This window comes from Lissotriton helveticus, chromosome 3_1 (assembly GCF_964261635.1).
Source record: "Lissotriton helveticus chromosome 3_1, aLisHel1.1, whole genome shotgun sequence".
In the NCBI taxonomy this organism is placed as follows: domain Eukaryota; kingdom Metazoa; phylum Chordata; class Amphibia; order Caudata; family Salamandridae; genus Lissotriton; species Lissotriton helveticus.
Window position 1 is genome coordinate 334146310 of NC_136061.1, and position 20286 is coordinate 334166595.

Here is a 20286-nt window from a genome sequence, read left to right on the forward strand (position 1 = left end):
GTGTTTTCCCCATGTTAATTTCCATAGGGACATTCTGACAAGGCTACACCTCGAACGGCTGAACAGAATTACATCAGATTTGGCAAAATGGTAGGGACTGGTATGCAGCAGTGCCTTTTGTATGTTTGGTGTAAATCCCTCCAGTAGTTCTTGAGAAAATTGAATTTGAAATTTTTCAACTGGCATTTTCTATGGGACCTTTAGACACGGCTACAGCCCGAACGGCTGAACGGAATTACACCAAACTTGGCAAAATGGTAGGGACAGGTATGCAGTAGTGCCTTTTCTATATTTGGTGAAAATCCCTCCAGTAGTTGTTGAGAATTTGAATTTGAGCAAATTATATATCTATATGCGCTCAACATTCTATTGGGAATAACTTTGGCGCCTATTGAGGAATCTGTGTGTAATTTTCCAGAATTTTGGCCAGCTCCGCACCGTTCCTTCCCTGAAAGTTTCGGGGGGATTCGTCAAGCGGGGGCCAAAAGGGGGGTCCCAAAACGTGTTTTCCCCATGTTAATTTCCATAGGGACCTTTAGACACGGCTACAGCCCGAACGGCTGAATGGAATTACACCAAACTTGGCAAAATAGTAGGGCCTGGTATGCAGATGTGCCTTTGCTATGTTTGGTGAAAATCCCTCCAGTAGTTCTTGAGAAAATTGAATTTGAACTTTTTCAAATGGCATTTTCTATGGGACCTTTAGACACGGCTACAGCCTGAACGGCTGAACGGAATTACATCAAACTTGGCAAAATGGTAGGGACAGGTATGCAGTAGTGCCTTTTCTATATTTGGTGAAAATCCCTCCAGTAGTTGTTGAGAAAATTGAATTTGAGCAAATTATATATCTATATGCGCTCACCGTACGCGTTCGGTACGCGTACGTGCGCGTACCCTTACGTGCGCGAGCGAGTTTCTGATTGGCTGGCAGTCGACTGTCAACATTCCAAACTGTCCAAACCAGGAAGTGTTGGCCACCATCTTGTTTTTCAGGAGAACTGAGGCACAAGAGAGCCTAAAACAAGAGTGGAAAACACGAAAAGGGGGCAGGGTAGAGACCCCCCAACCCTCTAGCCCTTTTCAGGGGGTCCCAAAAGGACCCCCAAGGGCAAAAAAAAAACCAAATTCAAAAAAATCGCGGGGTACGCTCACTGTACGATTGGGACCCCCTGAGAAGGGCTAGGGGGTCAGGGGGTCTCAACCCTGCCCCCTTTTCGCATTTTCCAATCTTGTTTTGTGCTCTCTTGTGCCTCACTTCTCCTGAGAAACAGGATGGCATCTCAGGTGGTCCAAGAAGGATAATAACATATATAAACGTTATCTGCTAATAGAATTAGCATTTACAAAACCTTTGAAATGTATTGAAAAAAAATATAGGTTTCACACCTGATATAGTTAGGAATTAGCATTTAAAAAACCTTGCAAATTCACTGAAAAAACCATAGGTTTCAAGCCTTATATAGTTAGGAATTAGCATTTAAAAAACCTTGCAAATTCACTTAAAAAAACATAGGTTTCAGGCCTTATTTAGTTAGGAATTAGCATTTTAAAAACCTTGCAAATTCACTTAAAAAACCATAGGTTTCAGGCCTTATATAGTTAGGAATTAGCATTTAAAAAACCATTGAAATTGCTCCTATATAGTTAGTTGTACTAACTATATTTCGCGCACCCGCAATCCACTGCTGATGATGTCACATATTACATCATTCATGACATGGTCAGTGACATCACTGATGACATCTCAAATGACATCACTGATGACATCACTGATGACATCTCATTTGACATCACTGATCACATCACTGATGATATCATTCATGTGATAATACAATGCACCTCCTCACACTCTAATATAACCTTTGATACACCCAGTGTTAAATACAGACTACCATTCTTGAAACCATTGAAACACCAATACCAGTTACTACATATGCACTCACTGATTCCTAGGTCTACACACACATTCACTCATTCACCCATAGAATCACTCATACATACATGCACTCATCAATACAACACTATCATACGCACTCATACACCTATACAGACACTCACACACTGCCACTCATCCATGGAGTTACTCACACACCTAGTCAGTCATGCAAAGAATCAATCACACTTCCTTATTCAAACATATTCTAACACATACTTACTCTCTTATACAATCACTTATACAATCACTGATACAAGTACACAATGATCCATACAGCCACTCGCACATTCACTGGCTCTCATGTATAGTCATTTATATATGCCAACTCTCACATGTACTGTTTTTTACATATGTACTTACTTGGACATGTAGCACTGAGATATCCATTCACTCACCAACACACCCATGCACACAGTCAACCGCCCATATAGCTGTTTCCACATGCACTCTTGAACTCATACACCTAGTGAATCAACTGCTCACACATCTATGCACAGAGTCACACACCTCACAGCCACCCACACACACACTCAGTCTCCCATTCAAATACTTGGGCAACCAATCAATAACCCATATAGCCACTCATATAGCTACTGATCAACACATGCAGCAGCTTACACAACAACAGACATACTGATGCACACATTCAGACAGTTTAGTCACTAACCCATGCATTTAGTAAGACACATTTAATCACTCACTCATACAGTCAGTCACGCACCTACTAAATCCTTCATCCAGACACTTATATATCCACTCATTCTTCAATATGTAAAACATATTTAAACTTTACAGAAACACACAGTCACTGGATGATGTCATCAGTGATGTCAAATGAGATGTCATCAGTGATGTCATCAGTGATGTCATTTGGGGGGGCGTGGCCACGAGCCGAGCATGGCGGACGAACTTTAGAGTAGCTCCGTCCACCGCCCGAAAACTACGCTAATTATCCTGTTGTCACTGTGTCCCCCGGTCACCCAGATACTCCCAGCGAGAGCCGTGGTTGCGGCGAACAATCGGAGACACTTTGCATGCCCAGAAGCGGACGGTGAGGCGAGCGCTACACCCGGCTCCGGAGAGGCCTGGATACTCGTGGCTGACCCCGGACTAAAGTAGCGAGTGGGGCCGGCCTGGGAGAGCTACCCGGACCCTGCACCGCAAGAGGCCTGGTCGTGCGGGGTAACATCCGGTGGAGAAGGGGAGACCAGCGTGGACCGCGCTGCTGCACTACCTGCACACACGTAGGGCGGAGGCGAGTGGAGGAGAGACGGCGCTCCCTGTGGCACTACCGGAGACGTCCCGACTAGTGCTGGAAGCGGCGCTGAAAACATTAGCACCGGAGAGCGGTAAGGCGGTGAGACCAGGTGGGAGCAAGTCGGACTCACCGGGAACTGCTGAAGGAGACCAAAGGGGGCTGAAATCATAAGCGTGACCTGCCGAGGAGTCTTAGGCCTGCCTGATAGGCGTTGCACAGTACCACGACCAGGACGGAAGAGACGGGCGCCATTTTGAGCGCAGCGCGCCGGACGGCGTACTACTACTGGGCTGGGATAGTGCAGTTGGCGCACAGTGAAGGCAGCAGAACAGGGCCCCGAAGTCCACAGCGAGTTACCAGCGTAGTGCAGGAGCAGTGCGCAGAGCCGCATATGATCCTTCTTGGTGGTGTACGATTTATACACGGGCAATTGCAGAGGAAGGGGACAACAACTGGGGCAACGTCCAAACTGGATCAAGGATCAGAGTCCTCCTACGCATCAACTTAATACCGACTGTACACCCACCGGGAGGTCCTGATGGAAAACGATCGGAAGTGCTGGACATTGAACGGGTGCCCTGCGGAGTGCCGGACAACTACAGCCTAGGGTCACTACAGGAGCCCGGTGCTTGAATCGACCACAACCCCGCAGTTCAGTGGTGCGCATATCCCCCCCAAACTCACGAGCACTAGTGAAAGCGGCTGAGGTGTTTGAGGGTGAGACTGCTGTAAAGACGCTGTAAATACCCTGCCACCGGGGAGCAGCGGTGACTCTGCCAACTCTATTCTACAAACGAGAGATATGGGCAGGAACAGAGCCAAGGTGCAAGAACAAGGTACGGGCGCGGAACTCCAATCCACCGGGTCAGAGGATCCGTTGGCCTCCTCCAACATGGAGTTCCTACCGCCGACGGGCAAGTGCTCGCAGGACGCCAAACTGGACCTTATACTGGCGGAAATTAAGGCATCAAGAGAGGCGCTGAAGCTACGTATGGATAACATGGCGACTGGCCTTTCACTTCTCAGAGCGGACCACAACAAGCTAGCGTAAAAGGTCTCGGAACATAGGATTGCCCTTGATGACCTGATACCGCAACAGACGGACCATTCCACGAAAATAGAGTCGATTGAGAAACAGATTAAACTGCTATGGGAAAAGATGGACGATGCAGAAGGCCGAGCCCGCCGCAACAACGTGCACATTTTGGGAATACCGGAGCGAAGTGAGGGGCGGAACCCCGTGCAATTTGTGGAGGATTGGCTGAAGAAAATTGTGGGGCCACAAGATCTTACCCCGCTATACAGTGTGGAGAGAGAGCACAGAATGCCTGTGGCACCACCTAAGCCGGGAGCACCACCACGCCCGCTCATAGCGCGCTTATTGCATTATAAAGACAGAGACTCGGTGCTGAGAGTGGCGAGAGAAAAGGCACCGCTGAGATATGAAGACAAGACCATCTCGGTATACCCGGACTTCACGCCGACTGTGCAGAGAGCTAGATCAACGTTTCTGGGGGTGAAACGGAAACTGCGTGACAGAAATTTGAAATATGCATTGTTATTCCCAGCGCGCCTCAAAGTACTACATGAAAACAAGTCATATTTCTTTGACACACCGGAAGAGGCGGCGGAGTGGATGGAGGTGGCCCTATCTCCGCCGAACACGCAAGACCCAATTGAAGAGGACGGAGGGGGACAACCTCCACACAAGGGGAGACGGCACCGACCTACGACGCAGGAAGGCAGAGTGCGGGGCTCATCGGCAAGTGGAGGGGCGAAGTCTGCACATGATGCGAGGGACAAATCGGACACGGGCAGCCACTCGCACGGAGGTATCCGGATCAGCGGACAGCCTGCAACTCTTTCCCAAGATTACGGCCCAGGTGGCAAACGAACTCTGAGTGCACTTCAGAAGACTCCGATTGGTAACGTATGAGAATACACGGGGAGAAGAGTGGGTGACCGGGAGGTAAAGTCACTCTAGACTGAGGCACGCTGACGTCACACCTGCAAGTTAAGGGCAAGTGCAAATGGCTTGCACTCCCCCAAAGCGTAGCCATGTACCAGTTTATTCATTGCCCACGTTGGGCGATATTGTTTGGACCTCAGGGGTTTCTACTTGGGGACCTTGAACTTAAGGGGTTAAGAATAGATATGGCACTGAAGACATTGCATTTTTGATACTTACTTTTTATGGTCAAGAGCCCAATGACTGTGCTTACCGCAGATCGCCATGGGGACTATCACTAACTACAAAATATGCACCTGGAACGTCCGAGGTATGGGGTCCGTACACAAGAGACATAGAATTTTGGCACAACTAAATCGGAGGAAGGTTATGATAGCCTGCCTCCAGGAAACCCACCTGAACAAAGCAGAGGGCGAGAAACTCCTACGAAAATGGAAGGGACAACTGTTTGCCACCTTTTATTCTGTATTCTCGAGAGGGGCAGCGATATGGATCAGAAACTCTGTCCCATTTAAGATGGTAGAAAAGAGGTTGGACACGGAAGGCAGATACACTTTTGTTCGAGGGGTGTTAGATGGCTCCCCTGTGGTACTTGGCAGTATCTATGCCCCGAATTCAGGCCAATCAGACTTTTTAACTGTTATCAACGGGGTATTGGCGGACTGGATAGAATATCAATGGATCATAAGCGGGGACTTTAATGCAGTGTTGGATGTCTCGCTAGACAGGTCACACCCGCCTCTGCACGTCACTGAGAACAGGCGGCAGGCTGAAGCGCTTGCGAGATGGGTGGAGGGCTGGGGGCTGGCGGATGCATGGCGATGTAAACACTTATTGAACAGAGAATACACTTTCTACTCCCCACCCCATGGGCTACACACCAGTATTGACCACATATTCTGCACTACACCACTAATAGGGGTGATAGTACTGGCGGAACATATGGTCAAGACCTTCTCTGACCACAATCCAGTGGAGATTACACTACAGTGGGGGAGGATCCCGACACCTATTCCGACATGGCGTCTCTCACCGGAGCTCCTGGAGGATACTGTCTTCCGGGCATCACTGGCTGACGCAATAACGACCTATTTTGACACAAACACCGGGTCGGCCAGATCCAGACAACTAGAATGGGATTCCTTTAAGGTGTATGTAAGGGGGGAGGCGATGAGCACGAGAGTGGGTATGCGGCATATTGTCATGGACAAGCTTAGAGAGACGGAGGGCCGTCTGGCCATGCTGGAAAGTGAGGCTGCAGGTACAAACATACCCTTCACACCATTACAGGAGGCGAATATACAGCACGCTGAATTACTAGAAGAGCTCCGGGTGCTGGACTATAGAGAATACACATGCAGACAACACGCACAAGCGGAGAAGTCGGGCCCCTACTAGCCAGAATGGTACGGGACGAGCCAGTACATGTGCCCATACTAGAGATCACTGACCAAGGGGGGACATCGGTTCAGACACAACTAGACATTAACAATGCCTTTCGGGACTACTATGAGAGACTGTATGGTCCTCACCGGCCACTAACAGAACCAGCTTTAGAGGAGTTTATGGTAGGGCTGAATCTGCAGAGGCTTACGGAACGTCAGAGTAAAGAACTGGCGCGCCCTATCACGATTGCGGAGATACGGCAGGCCATGCGTGCGCTCCCACATAACAAAACCCCTGGTACGGACGGCCTCCCGGCTGAGTTCTACGGGGCCTTTATTGATTTGCTGGCTCCACGACTCCATATAGTGTATCAGGAAGCGTTGCGTACACGGGGCTTACCACAATCATCTTTACAGGCCTTAATAGTATCGCTGTTGAAGCCAGGCAGGGACAGCTTACACCTGGCTAATTACAGACCTCTGTCATTACTGAATACGGATTATAAAATATTGAGTAAAATCCTTGCGGTGAGGCTAGCCCAGTATATTCCACAACTGATTCACCCGGACCAATGTGGTTTTGTACCCGGCAGGAGTACGGCTATGAACCTGCGGAGGCTCGGCCAACTCATTATCGGAGACCAAGTGTTGCCGGGAACGGGGGGATGTATCTCTCTCAATCTGAAGCAGGCATTTGATTCCCTCAGATGGGATTACATGTTGGCGTCTTTTGAGAAGTTCGGGATACCGCCCGAATATATCGCTTGGGTCCAGTTGTTATATACCCGCCCCTCAGCTCGGGTTCGCACGAACAGATACATTTCTACGCAACTAGATATAAAGAAGGGAACAAGGCAGGGCTGCCCGCTCTCACCTCTACTGTTTATACTGGCACTGGAGCCACTGCTCTGCAAACTTCGTAGCTCGGCAACTCACAGAGGCATTAGGAGGGCGGGGGCGATTCACGTGGTATCGGCATATGCGGACGATCTCATACTATACCTTCATGATCTGAGGGGGGACCTAGACCCCATCCCTACCATCTTTGAAACCTTTCGAGCACTGTCGGGACTCACCATCAATGAGGCTAAATCATATGGGTTCAGCTTCACCACCTCTGAGACAACCACACAACTGCCCTTTGCAGCACACACCCTCCAGATGGCGGTGACAACCTTCCGCTACCTGGGAAATTAAGGTATACAGGGAGGAGAGGGATATGATAGATGGCAACCTGGGCAGAGCTGTTACGGCACTGAGATCGCAGGTACAATTCTGGAACACGCTGCCATTGTCGGTAGCAGGTAGGGTGGCCATCTCTAAGATGGTAGTACTACCTCGCCTCCTCAATTACTTTACGAGCCTGCCTTACATGATCCCGGCCCCATTGTTTACGATGTTAAACACTCTAGTAACGGAGCTGGTATGGGGGAAGGGGAGATGCAGAATTAGCTTGTCTAAACTACAGCTTCCCACGGTGGCGGGTGGGTTGGGGGTCCCGGACTTTAGAGCATACAACTACGCCTGCCAACTACAATGGCTGGCATACTGGCTGGCGGGCCGCAATTTACACGAAATTGACATGTCAGAGGCAGAATGGAATAAAGGACAGGTTCACACTTTATTACTGCCGTGGGCAGGGAATCCGAGCTTGGCACCGCCACTGCTCACACTAGCGATTACATAATGGAGGAGGGCGGTGAAGTACACATCTCCTGCGTCCTCTTATGCCCCCACGATACCGCTACTAGGAATTCCACTGAGACCGGGACCCCTGTCCAGCCAAGAACTGACTACATGGCATGAAGCGGGAGTGACACAAATAGGAGACCTGTTTGTAGATGGCCAGATTATGTCATTCAAGGTATTCTGAAACACACATCACGTCCCGGGGGAACGTTCTTGACACACGCTAGAGTATGTCGTTATGTAGCAAGGACTTGGATGCAGAATGGAGTAGAGCCTGTTACGAACCCACTGCTAACAATGCAGTACCTGATGGGAACTGGTAGCCACTTAACTAAATGGCTCACGAGTAGCATCAGAGAGGGGAGAGCAATATCGCTACAGCCCTTGCGGACCAAATGGGAAGGGGACCTGGGGAGACCAGTTAGGGACAAGGAATGGGAAACGATACTTAAGTTCCCGAAGGCGGTGTCCAGTAACCCAAAATTAAAATGTATACAGCTTATGCTACTGCATAGAGCATATCTGACGCCTCACCGCCTTCACGCCATGTTCCCCAACACAGCAGCCACATGCCCGCGATGCGGAGCGGATGATGCGCGTCTCATACACATGCTCTGGGATTGTCCGAAGTTGGGGTACTATTGGAAAACAGTACAGGAAGCTTTAAATAGAGTGGCCCCCTCCAGGCCCTATACGGACTTGGGATATACCGTACTGGGGTTGGGACCTAGGGAACGCAAGAAGAGTGTGGCTACACATTTTGCGGACCTGGCTTTACTACTGGCTAAACGCACCAACACAATGAAATGGAACTCGATTAGGCCACCAGACCCAGAGGTATGGAGAGCGGAGGTGATTCGATGGGGGAAAGCTGAAAGCGCGACATTGCAGCGCGAAGAGCGTAGGGGACTTAGGAAGACCCCAGTGTCATTGGAGTGGAACACTATACTGGGGGCCTTTGAGTCTGATGATGATTCCACATTTAGTGCTTCGATGTCTGTTGGATAGGAGGTGAGGTGTTATAATAAGTGAAATGAAACCTACTACTTATTAAAGGCTGTATTGCGAGGTGGGGACTGTCTATTAAACTAGGTGCATGTTGAAACAACAATATATGGCGAGAATTCACTGTAGAGCGCAAAAGGGATGCGGCAGATAATGATTGTGAATTATTCATTACGATTGTGGTTGGTCGGACTACCATCCGCTATATCAGCAGTTTGGAGATTGCTCGACAAGCAGTCGGCGGTTCGACTGCCGCATTACGATGCGACTGCCGGGCTGGTGGTTGCAAAGGGCTCCTTTATACTGTGGCTTGTGTTGCGGCCCAGGAAAATGGCCCCAGCACTTTTATTTGACAGTGCTGTGATTCCTGCATCCACTGGTTTTGGCGGTATTTCATTGCAACTCCTAGAGTGCATTGCCTGTGGTATATGACTTAACTCATGGCAGGGTGAGTGTGTCTTTGAGCTTGATTTGCTTGTAGTACTACTTTAGTTGGACTGGGTGTGGGTGAATTCCTCTACCTACAGTCTCACTTACACTTTTATAGGTGTCAGTGATTCTCGTTGCCCTCTCGTAGCCCTCCTTCAACATTCTGCACAATCATTTTTGATGCGATACTCATCATTTTTAAATTGCATATATATAGCGCTTACGGCGAGGACTTTTTGGTGCTCCCTTCTTGGAAACACCTACATTTACACTTAGGTAGTACCACATTTACACATAGGTAGCACTTATACATCTAGAGAATGTTCCGCTTATTTGGCAGATATTTGCATTATTCGTAGTCCGGCACATACTGGGGCAGATTTACAATAACTGGCGCATCCCTGCATATCAGCAGGGATGCGCCAGTTATTGTGCGCCACAGCTCCGCCAACCTGGATGCGCTGCATTTACAATGCGGCGCACCATGGGGCAAAAACGGCACAGATGCGTCACGCAACGGCACAGATGCGTCACGCATCTGTGCAGTAAAAGCGGCGCATTGCTGGAGTCGCCTCACTACTGCGACCATCTCCAGCAATGCTCTGGGGGGCCCTATCTCCACAATGCTGCGTCAATCCTTACGCCTGGGCGCAGGGATTTGACTCAGCATGGGCCCAAAAGTGACTGAGTGAAATCTTGTAGATTTCACTCAGCCACTTTTGGGAGGCGTTCCTGCACCGGAACGCCCCCACACCCCCCCTATGATGGAACGCCTCCTTCTGGTGCAGGTCTTTACAACGTGACACCTCTCCCATATATAAATACCCCGCACCATGGCGCACCTGTTGCGCCGCTGCTGCGTCACAAAAGTGATGCAACGGCGGCATAAAAGAGGCGCAGGGGGCTTGTAACTGCTCCACTGAGTTTTGTGATTTTCAAGACTTACCGACTGATATACGCTGCGGACATACGCTTAGCATGCGCTCCGCACTGTTGTAAACTCAATTGTAAATCGGATCCAGAGGCTGTAGGATGAGGGTACCAGCTCCTGGTGGAGGGCATGTGCTGTATCTCGTAAATTGCAATACAATAGAGAAGTGTACTGGAGTATATCTGCTTGGATGTCCTACTGATAAAAGTGCTGAGGGATTTTCATCTCTAGTTCTAGAGTGTCACAAGCAGGTAAAAGCGGCGGAGAGGCAGGTCCATTTACTGAAATCAAAAGTAGAGGGAACGTGGGAGTGGCACTGAGAGGGGAATAGGTGAAAAAGCGCCCAGGAAATCTTTTTGCCGTGTTAGTTATAGTCAGGCCATCTTACCACTTGTGAAAGTACAACGTCACGCATGGGTGAAGGTACCTTTTACTCTGGTGAAAAAAAGGCCTGCATGCTGCTCCAGTACCGAGGATTACAGTAGTGGAAATGATGCTCGGTCAACGAACTGGTCCTGTATATGACAACATTGTAGTTTTGAAAAGAAAGGTCGTCCTTGGAAATGCATCTAAAAGGCCAGCATTGCATTGGAGTAATAACATTTACAACTGACAAGGTTGTGGAAAGGAAGCTCGGTCTGTTAATTGAATTGCAGGAAATTAACATTTGAGACATTATTTTCGAACAGGAGTGAAGTGACATCACAATGTCTCTCTCTCCCGCTCTCTCTCGCTGTCTTTCTTTCTCTCTCTCTAACCCGGATGACCTCACTGGAAGTGACGTCACATAACTATATACTCCTCAATTACAAAGCAAGTAGTACAACTAGAGAGCTCTTAACCCAAATAATTTCGAAGGAAGTCCATAAAATCCCGAAACAAAACTTAACAGTGGATAACGTCTAAAGTATATTTTTTACAAAGGCAGACATAGACGTTGTAACTGAGAACCTAGTGGGGCCATTGCTCCACCTCCTCCTCCAATTCTATAAGTCATAGTGCCAAATAAAGTCTGTCCATCACGTCATTGCTAGTCAGAACAGGAGAGGGCAGTGTACAAGGTTGGCCCATTCGAAGGGGTTGGCTCTTACTACGATGCTTGATTATGTAAAAAAAAGTTCCTGAGAGTTACATAGAGAAATTAATATTTCACCTTGAAATTGATCCTTGGAGATAATAATTTCGTCTGTTGAAATGAATGGCCTGAGAAATGCATTTCAAAAGGCAAGGATTATAAAGGTAGAGTTAAAGTACAACTCTTATTATTATTATTATTAAAAATTATTTATAACGCGCACTATCACCATCGGTTTCTTGGCGCTCATTGACAGGTAGCGTGGACCAGAGACAGAGGATTAGTCTTAGAATCATAGGTAAGAATGACGTCTCGTTAACCTGCATTATGAGCTACTAAAGAGAAGATTTTCAATGCCCACCACCACCAACATTAATAAATCTCAAATTGAGAAAAGACTTACCTGTAAAATGAAGAGATATAGGCCACCAGCGATTACGAGGATTTTCCCTGCAAAACGGAGACCACCTTTTGCAGTTCTTTCTGGTGCGAAAGGAGGCTAAACATAACCAAAAATATATGCATTAGGGGACATTGGCTACTCAGTCAGAACTACTCTCAGGCAACATAAATGCATTATTAACTTATAATGGAACGTAAGCCCCAGGACCAATTAGGACCATGTCAACATCGCTGTCAGAGCCCCTCAGCCAATCACAAGCCTCTTGTCTTAACCACAGCTTGAAAAGACCAATCTGCGGCTGTGAAGAGACAGAGGCACCACAGGAACCACTCTAGTTGTGCTGAGACCACCACCAGTGCTCTCCAGTCAAACATAATGCTCTCTGTCTTCCTGCTTTTCCATCAACTTCATAAGGACCATCAGTGGTCTTGAAGAGACAGAAGCATCCTTGATGCCATTACAGCTAGCACTCACCACCAGACAAAGCACAATGCTCTCTGGCTTCTGGCTTGAAAAAAAGAATCAGCAACCTTCCCACTTCCTGGAAGTCATCATCTTCAGAGCATCGCTCACCAGGGGGCCCTTGGCAAATAGGGATAAGGACAAAGGAAACTCATGTTTAAATATATTTGGACCCAGAAGGGCCTTTAACCTCAGTTCTGCAGACATCTGTAACAAATTGAGTTTTTGATCGAGGGGTGGGTGAAAATCCTTCTCAAGCAACTACCACAATCCTTATCAGGGTGAATCACAAAAGTCACCAAATTAACCTGTCTTTAACACTCTGGTAGCTTTGCACAAAAACAGTCAGTCTTAACTTAAAGAATTTTAAGTATTTATACGGCACATAAACAGTAATGAAGTGAAAACACAACACAAGAAAAATCCCTATGCAGATTAAAATAATAGAGTACAACTTCGTAAATAAGATGAGACCAGAACTACATAAATTCAATCAGTAGAACTGGAGATAATTAATTTTAAAGGTTTCAGTAAAAATAGAACAAATAAGTAGAAATTGCACTTGACACCCTCTTCGCTACAGTTTACTGCATTTAATACAAGGACTGCACACAATAAGACAGGAGGAGGACTGCTGTCACCTACAAATGTACCTTTCCCTGCTCTCTAAGTGACTCAGCAACATGCAGAAGATTCAGCTGCTATTTCCCAATTCCAGCATCCTAGCCATCCTTCTTTGACATCACTTTTAAAGACCTAGGCCTCTAAGCCCTAAGACCCTCAATAGAGAAATTCTGACCGCATCACCTCTGTCTCTTTTCAGCACATCCACACATATTACTTTGTGATTTCAACCCCTCCAGTGGCTCAACCTCAAAGGCAATGAAATAATCTCAAAACACACTCCTCAATACATGTGGAGATCAAACCACACATCAATGCATCATCAACCCACTACAAAGGCAACCCTCTCAGCTTCATCATGACAGCCTTGGCCTCATTTCGCCTCTGCACAATTTGGGGTCATCCGTTATTCCTGGGAACCGGAGTACATAAAATGACAAACAGAAGAGTAGTTCTCTCGGAGGAAGCTTGCAGCCTATACTCCCTGTGCAACAAAACAATATACTGAAAAAGCAGGGAAAACAGTCATTTAGTTACTGCTACAATTGCAAAAAGTAGGTACTCCAATAACTGCGCAGTGATCGTGATATGTGACAAGAGAGAAAAAAGAGTGCAGTAATGTATGAAACAAAAAAAAATAATCTGACAGGTTGTCCTCAAATTGAAACAGACTCAGAATTGGAGTACAAGTTCGTGTTAATGTCGGTTCCTGAGACAATTATTGATTCCCTGCAGCAGACGTGAGCACAGAGAAACATTTTGCATGGATGCAATTGATTTTAACACAAGACAGAATACACCACATTTGGTTTTGGATTAGGGCTACCTGTTGGAGCCTTTAACATGAGTTTTATGATGAGGAGAATGCATAGGTGATGGAGCAGGGGAGTGACAACAATTTTTGTGTACCCCTTGTAAAGTCAATCTCTCATTACCATAATGATATTAATAAAATAAAGCATGTAAACTAATCAACAAAATGAATTTAAACATTTTACATTACACGTGGGAAATTAATTGCTGTTTGTGAAAATAATATTCTAATAATTGTAAACGAATCATACTAATATAGAGCTGTAATAATATATAAAATCAAAGAAATGTGCGCTTAAAAGAAGAGAAAATATTTGTGGCATGAGAAAAATAGAATTGGTAAGTAAAATGACGCTACCTGTTGGCTTTGCTAGGTAACAACTAATTGGGAAAAATTAGAATGGCGGGAGGTAAACAGAAGGTCTGCAGTTCTTTTTTTTTTTTTTCAAAACTTGATTCGTGAATGTATATTCAGGGCATAAGCGTACATCATTAAGTATTGAACATTTAATACATCACGTTTTTCCAGTTTACTCCCAGTCTGTAAATAAAACGGGCCAAATCACTGTAACCAGGTCGTCCACATCCAGTTACATACACAATATCTAGGTCCTCCGTTATTGACAGGACATATCCCAAACCCGCCCATTCCCTCCCCAACTAGCCCACCCCCACCCACCAAACCCGGGTGTCAATAAACTCTCAACTGTTCCGTCTCCGCTCCACGGTGATGACCACTCTCATTCCAGAATAATCGATATAAGCCTACCTAAACCCGTCCGTTCCATCCCAGTGTCCATTACACTCAGCCTTCCTCCCTCAGGGTGTACTGTGCTGTCATTCGCTTTGGGACAGTGGCTGATCTAATCTGTCTAATTCCAGTATCATAACCTCCCAATCCTGTGCCTTGGGAGTTTTCCGACTCCCACCCTCCTCCTCTTTTCTAAGGGCAATACATTCTGCTCTGCCCCACCTCACTACCTCCGCCCTCCATGTCTCTACCCTGGGCGCTCTTGGGGATTTCCACCTCATTGTAATCGTCCTGATCGCCAAGAGGAGGGCAAAATCTACAAATCTTAGTTTGGTTTTTAACGATTTGGGACGTGGGCGAGATCCCACTAAACAATATAGGGCACTCTCCTTCACTTGTATCCATGAAACCTCCCTTATTGTTTGGCATACCTCCTTCCAGTAACTGCCCAGCTGTGGGCATGTCCAAAGCATATGTATGAGGCCCGCCTCATCTACCCTGCATCGCGGGCAATGATGGGGGGCATCGGGAAACATCTGGTGAATTCTCTCCGGGGTAAGATATGGCCTATGAAGTTTCATGGCTTGGATGAATTTAAATTTCACATTCCGGGAGACCCTTTTGGGGTGTTCCAGGACCACCCGCCAAGTTGCGTCTGTGATTTCCTCCCCAGTATCTTGTGACCAGATCTCTCGTAATGTGGTAAGGGACAGTGCCGCATGCATTCTAATCCCTGTATACAGCCAGCGGGCTAACCCCCAGACTCATCAATGTCCCGATTTGCGAGTCCTTAATAGCGATTATTAAGGAATCGCTATTAAAGACTCGCAAAACGGGATTCATGTAGAAATCGCAATATTATTTGCGATTTCTACAGCTTCCTTATTTGCGATTAGCAAATTGCTAATCGCAAATAAGGAATGACTCCCCATTCATTCCTATGGGCGTAAAGGCCCATAGGAATGAATGGGGAGTCATTCCTTATTTGCGATTAGCAATTTGCTAATCGCAAATAAGGATGCGATTTCAAGGGTGCCAGGGGTGTCCAAAGGACACCCTGTAGCACCCTTGAAATGTCAATGTAGACTGATGTTGCGCACACACATGTCCAAAGGACATGTGTGTGTGTAACATACAACTTAGAAAAATGCAATAAAGTGCATTTTTCTAAGTTTTCGCTATTTACCACGAAGTCAGACTTCGCGGTAAATAGCGGCAAAAAATAGCGAATTCGCTATTTTTAAAAGGTTCATGAATAGCATTTAAGGAATCTCTAATTGAGATTCCTTAAATGCGATCGCAATTTGAGAAATCGCAATTATTTGTGATTTTTCAAATTGCAAGTTCATGAACCATTGATGAATTCCAAATGCCATTTTTGCGGGCGCAAATGGCCGAGTTTTGCGATTCGCACCGTTTGCGCTCGCAAAAATGCTTGATGAATCTACCTGTAAGTGATCCCCTGCCCCCATGTAGTGCATCAGATGGACTAGCTCATGCTGCTGTGGTTTAATGGGTTGTGGAGCCCAAGTCGTCCTAATAAAGTGGGATACAGTAGCGTGAAATAGGTAATGTCTGTCCGAGGTCCTGGTCACCCGTACGAAAGTGCGGTGATCAAGCAGTAAATCATCTCCAAAGAAACTACCCACTCCCTCAACTCCGCTCTCCGTCCAGTTTCGAAGAGTATTTTTGGTGAGTTTTCCCTGTGGTGTCGGGATGCCTAATAAGGGGATATTATCTGCATATGGCAATACAGACGACGTGTAAGCCAGCGCCTTCTTCCAACAGAGAAGGGCAGTGCGTAGTAATGGGTGGCACCGTCCTGTTATCTTACTTTTGGGTAGCAGTAAAGTATGTAAGTCGCCTCTGTCTAGCTGTTCCGTTGTCCATCCGATCTCATGGAGGTTCCGTCCAGCCAGCCAGTAAGGTCTGCAGTTCTTAAACTAATTTTTGTTGTGTTTGTTTTCGCACTAGTTCTCATTGAGGCCTATATGGCCTGGCTGTAGAAAATGGCTGCTGACTAAAGCATTGACATCGCTTTAAGAAAGGAGGCCTCCAGGCATGCGCGTTTGATAGATTGTGTGAATAGAATGGCCCGTACGCAGAGTAAGAGATGTCAAGGTCAGCTTGGTCTGGAATGAGGAAGTATGCCAAAGGATGTGTGCTTCCATTACCGTGGGAAAGAAAGCCTAAATGTAAAAAGAGATACATGATTCAAGCGACAAATAAAGTTTTGGATGAGGACATGAGAATGCGAAAAAGGATGACTTTGCTGAATTACAAACTGGTATGGACGAGTACATGAGGTGATCATCACCACCCCTCTAATGGACCAATCAGAAAGAACTGTGGACCCTAAAAGTTTCAATTTTGAGTTAAATAGTTATAGAAAAAGGGTATAAAAGAGTCTGTTCGAAAGGGCGAAGAGTCTTGCTCCACGGATTTTATTTTTGCACCACGTCATGCTGTCGGTTTGGACAATTTTTTGGTGCTAGAGACTTTGAAATATTTTTGGACTTTAACTTTTGATGGAGCAGAAAAGATGATCGATTGCAGAGTTTCTAATTTGGAAGGGAGGCTTTGAGGAGAATAGAGACAGCTTTGGGAACCTGTGCAACTCAGTCATTTGTTTACGACAGATGGGTAATATATTTTCATATTTCCAATTTTCTTTAACATGTACTTAATAAATGCTTAAAAAATTGTGCTTGTCTAAAATAAAATTGCTACATTTCCTTTCTCAAATTAAATAGATGATTTTAAATTTCAACTCGATTCTGTATTTATTCTAGATAAATGTCATGGCAGAATAAGAAATGTTAAGTGTTTATAGGATTACTATGATTGAGCTGGTCTTAATCACCATCAACTGACTTCTACTAGCTTGGTCCATCGACCAAAATAGCGGAGTACTTTGATGTATTTGTGTCCTATTTTCAGGTTAGCATGATGATCAAACATTATAAATGTATGTAATGTATAAAGTGTAGAATTTAGGTACCCCGCTAACCAGCAGTTCGCCTTCTTTTTCACTAATTCGGGGGCAGTGTGGTGTGTGTATATGTGTGACTCACGGTGTTATGGGCTCCACGAATAAGTAAGAAATAAGTTGTTCCTGAGTTAAGTGATATGAGTATAGAGGGTTGTTGGAGAGCTCCGCTGGATCATAGGCTGCAAGATACTTCAGAGGGAACCACTCCTGGACCAAATAGATCTTCCCACCATCCCCTTCTCTTTCCTCGGCATCACACCTTTATATTGATGTTAACCAAAAAGAGAAAAACTAGCATACAGTTCCCACTACAGCATTCCCATGGGTGACATCTTTAAGCTTTCTAAATCCCTTCATAACTTATTAGATATAAATGCACTACTTGAAGACCTGAAAAAACATGTGAAACTCAACCACTGAACACACAATTGTCCAATACTAAACCATCAGCATCACTGTACTTCAAGAAAGTACACAGATAAGCGCATCATGCACAAACAAAAGAAGTCAAGATGGATCTATTGATGACCTGTTTTAACTCAAAGATCTCCTCTTAGCATGCAGTTTTCTCATGACCACACCCAATGTAAACTTCTACAAGTCTACCGTCAAAGATGAAACTAACATCAAAGCTGTCAAGCAATACATCAATCCACTCTTACATCTCCCAGTTCCTAAATCAGTGGATAAGTGCAGCTCAATCAAATGATTATTCAGCAAGAATATGGCCAAAATCAGGTTTCACATCAACATGAAACAGATAGCCACTCTGCCTTCATTCCCCTGCTGGTCCACCCCAAGTAGACAGCTTTATCATCCTCTTGAACGATAGACATCCAACATCCTCAACTTACTCAAGGCAACATTCTTTGAAATCTTTATCCTACCTTCATCCATGATGAAGTCTTGTCATGGTGATGCCCACACACCCCTTCTCAAAATTGTTCATTACTCCTTCCTCTGAGGATCCTTCCTTGATGACCTCAAAACATAACATCTCCTCCCCCCGGCTTAAGACGAATATATTGTATTGAGACAATTTCACTAATTAGCCCGCATCCTCTGCCTACCTTTTTATTTTTTTTAGAAAGGTAATTGAGAAAGCAGTTTGCACCCTACTACAAGGCCTGATCTACAAGAACAACTTTTTATACAATTACCAATCTGGTTTCAGACCACACTGGGGAACAGAGACAGCCTCAATTAAAGTATTCAAGAACATTTCAGCAGCCTTAAACACAACTGACGACCAAGCAGTGATCCACAATCTGGAAACGTGCATGGGTTTCTCTGGCAAAGTTCTGTATTGATTCACTTTCTCCCTCATCAACCATCACCAGCAGATCAAGATGGGTGCTGCAAGATCCCAGGAGATTCTCATTTGAAGTAACTGATGTTTTCATTCCCTCTCCCTTCATGTTAAACCTCAGCATGGGACCCCCTCAGTGCCATACCGAGCCATAGTCTCATCAAGATGTGCCAATAGCCTTAAGATGTACAATTTCTTTCACAAAAACTCCCTTAACTCACAACGCTCAGCAACTCTAAACCAGCCTCCAGCTAATCCAGGACTGAATATCAAACACCCATCTAAAGTGCAACCTGAATTCCTCCTATTACCAAAGTGTACAAAGCAACCACATATTCAAGGATGACTATCTGACATGAAACTAAATGCCCCTTGCTAATAGCCAATGCAAACTAATTTTGGATTTCCCTTGACAACGACCTCTTTTTTTAAAGACTGTGGGCCAGATGTAGGTAATTTTTATTTACCGACCTCTTAAATACCGAGTCATACCGACTCGGTATTTAAGAGGTCGGAAAATAAAAATACCGAGATGTAGGTAATTGCAGATGTGCAATTACCGAATCGGAAACAGTCGGTAATTTCCGATGTGGTAAATACCGACCAGTCAATGCCCATGCATTCCTATGGGCTTTGAAGCCCATAGGATTGATTGGGCATATACCGGTCGGTATTTACCACATCGGAAAATACCGACTGTCACAAGGGTGCAGGGGGTGTCACTTTGACACCCTCTGGCACCCCCAAAAGAGGCTCGGGTGCCATGTGGCAGGCATACCTGCCCTAAGGGCAGGTCTGCCTGTCATATGGCATAGGTGTGCATGCACACATGTGCATGCACACCAGAAACGGTATTTTACCATCAAGTAGTATTTGATGGTAAAATACCGATGTTGTACTGCTTGTGGGACTCAGAAGAGTCCCACCTACATACCAATTGTCCGGAATCAGTAATGATACCGACTCGGTATTTTACATACTCGGTAAATTTACCTACCGGTAAATTTACCGAGTCTGTAAATTACAGGGACCTACATGTCAAATTGCTTTTACCGGGTGGTAACGGCCGAATTCGGCCGTTACCACCCGGTAAAAGCCTACCTACATCTGGCCCTGTATCTCCAAGAAGACCAAGACTATATGGTACCAGCTCTTTCTTGAAAAAAATAAAACCCTTCCTATCAAAAGATGATTCAAAATAACAGGGCAAGCCTTGCTCCCTTCTCACCAAGGTTAAGACAAACATCTGCTC

General features: G+C 45.8%; 1 protein-coding gene across 2 annotated transcripts in view; it reads right to left on the reverse strand.

Moving 5' to 3' along the window:
* The window catches only part of LOC144822436 (transient receptor potential cation channel subfamily V member 1-like), a 572663-nt gene that overhangs the window by 97535 nt on the left and 454842 nt on the right, over positions 1 to 20286 (reverse strand). For both annotated transcript variants that reach the window (XM_078679954.1, XM_078679956.1), the window contains exon 9: positions 12084 to 12179. In XM_078679954.1, the coding sequence (XP_078536080.1) occupies positions 12084 to 12179 (96 nt within the window). The remainder of the gene's footprint in view (positions 1 to 12083; positions 12180 to 20286) is intronic.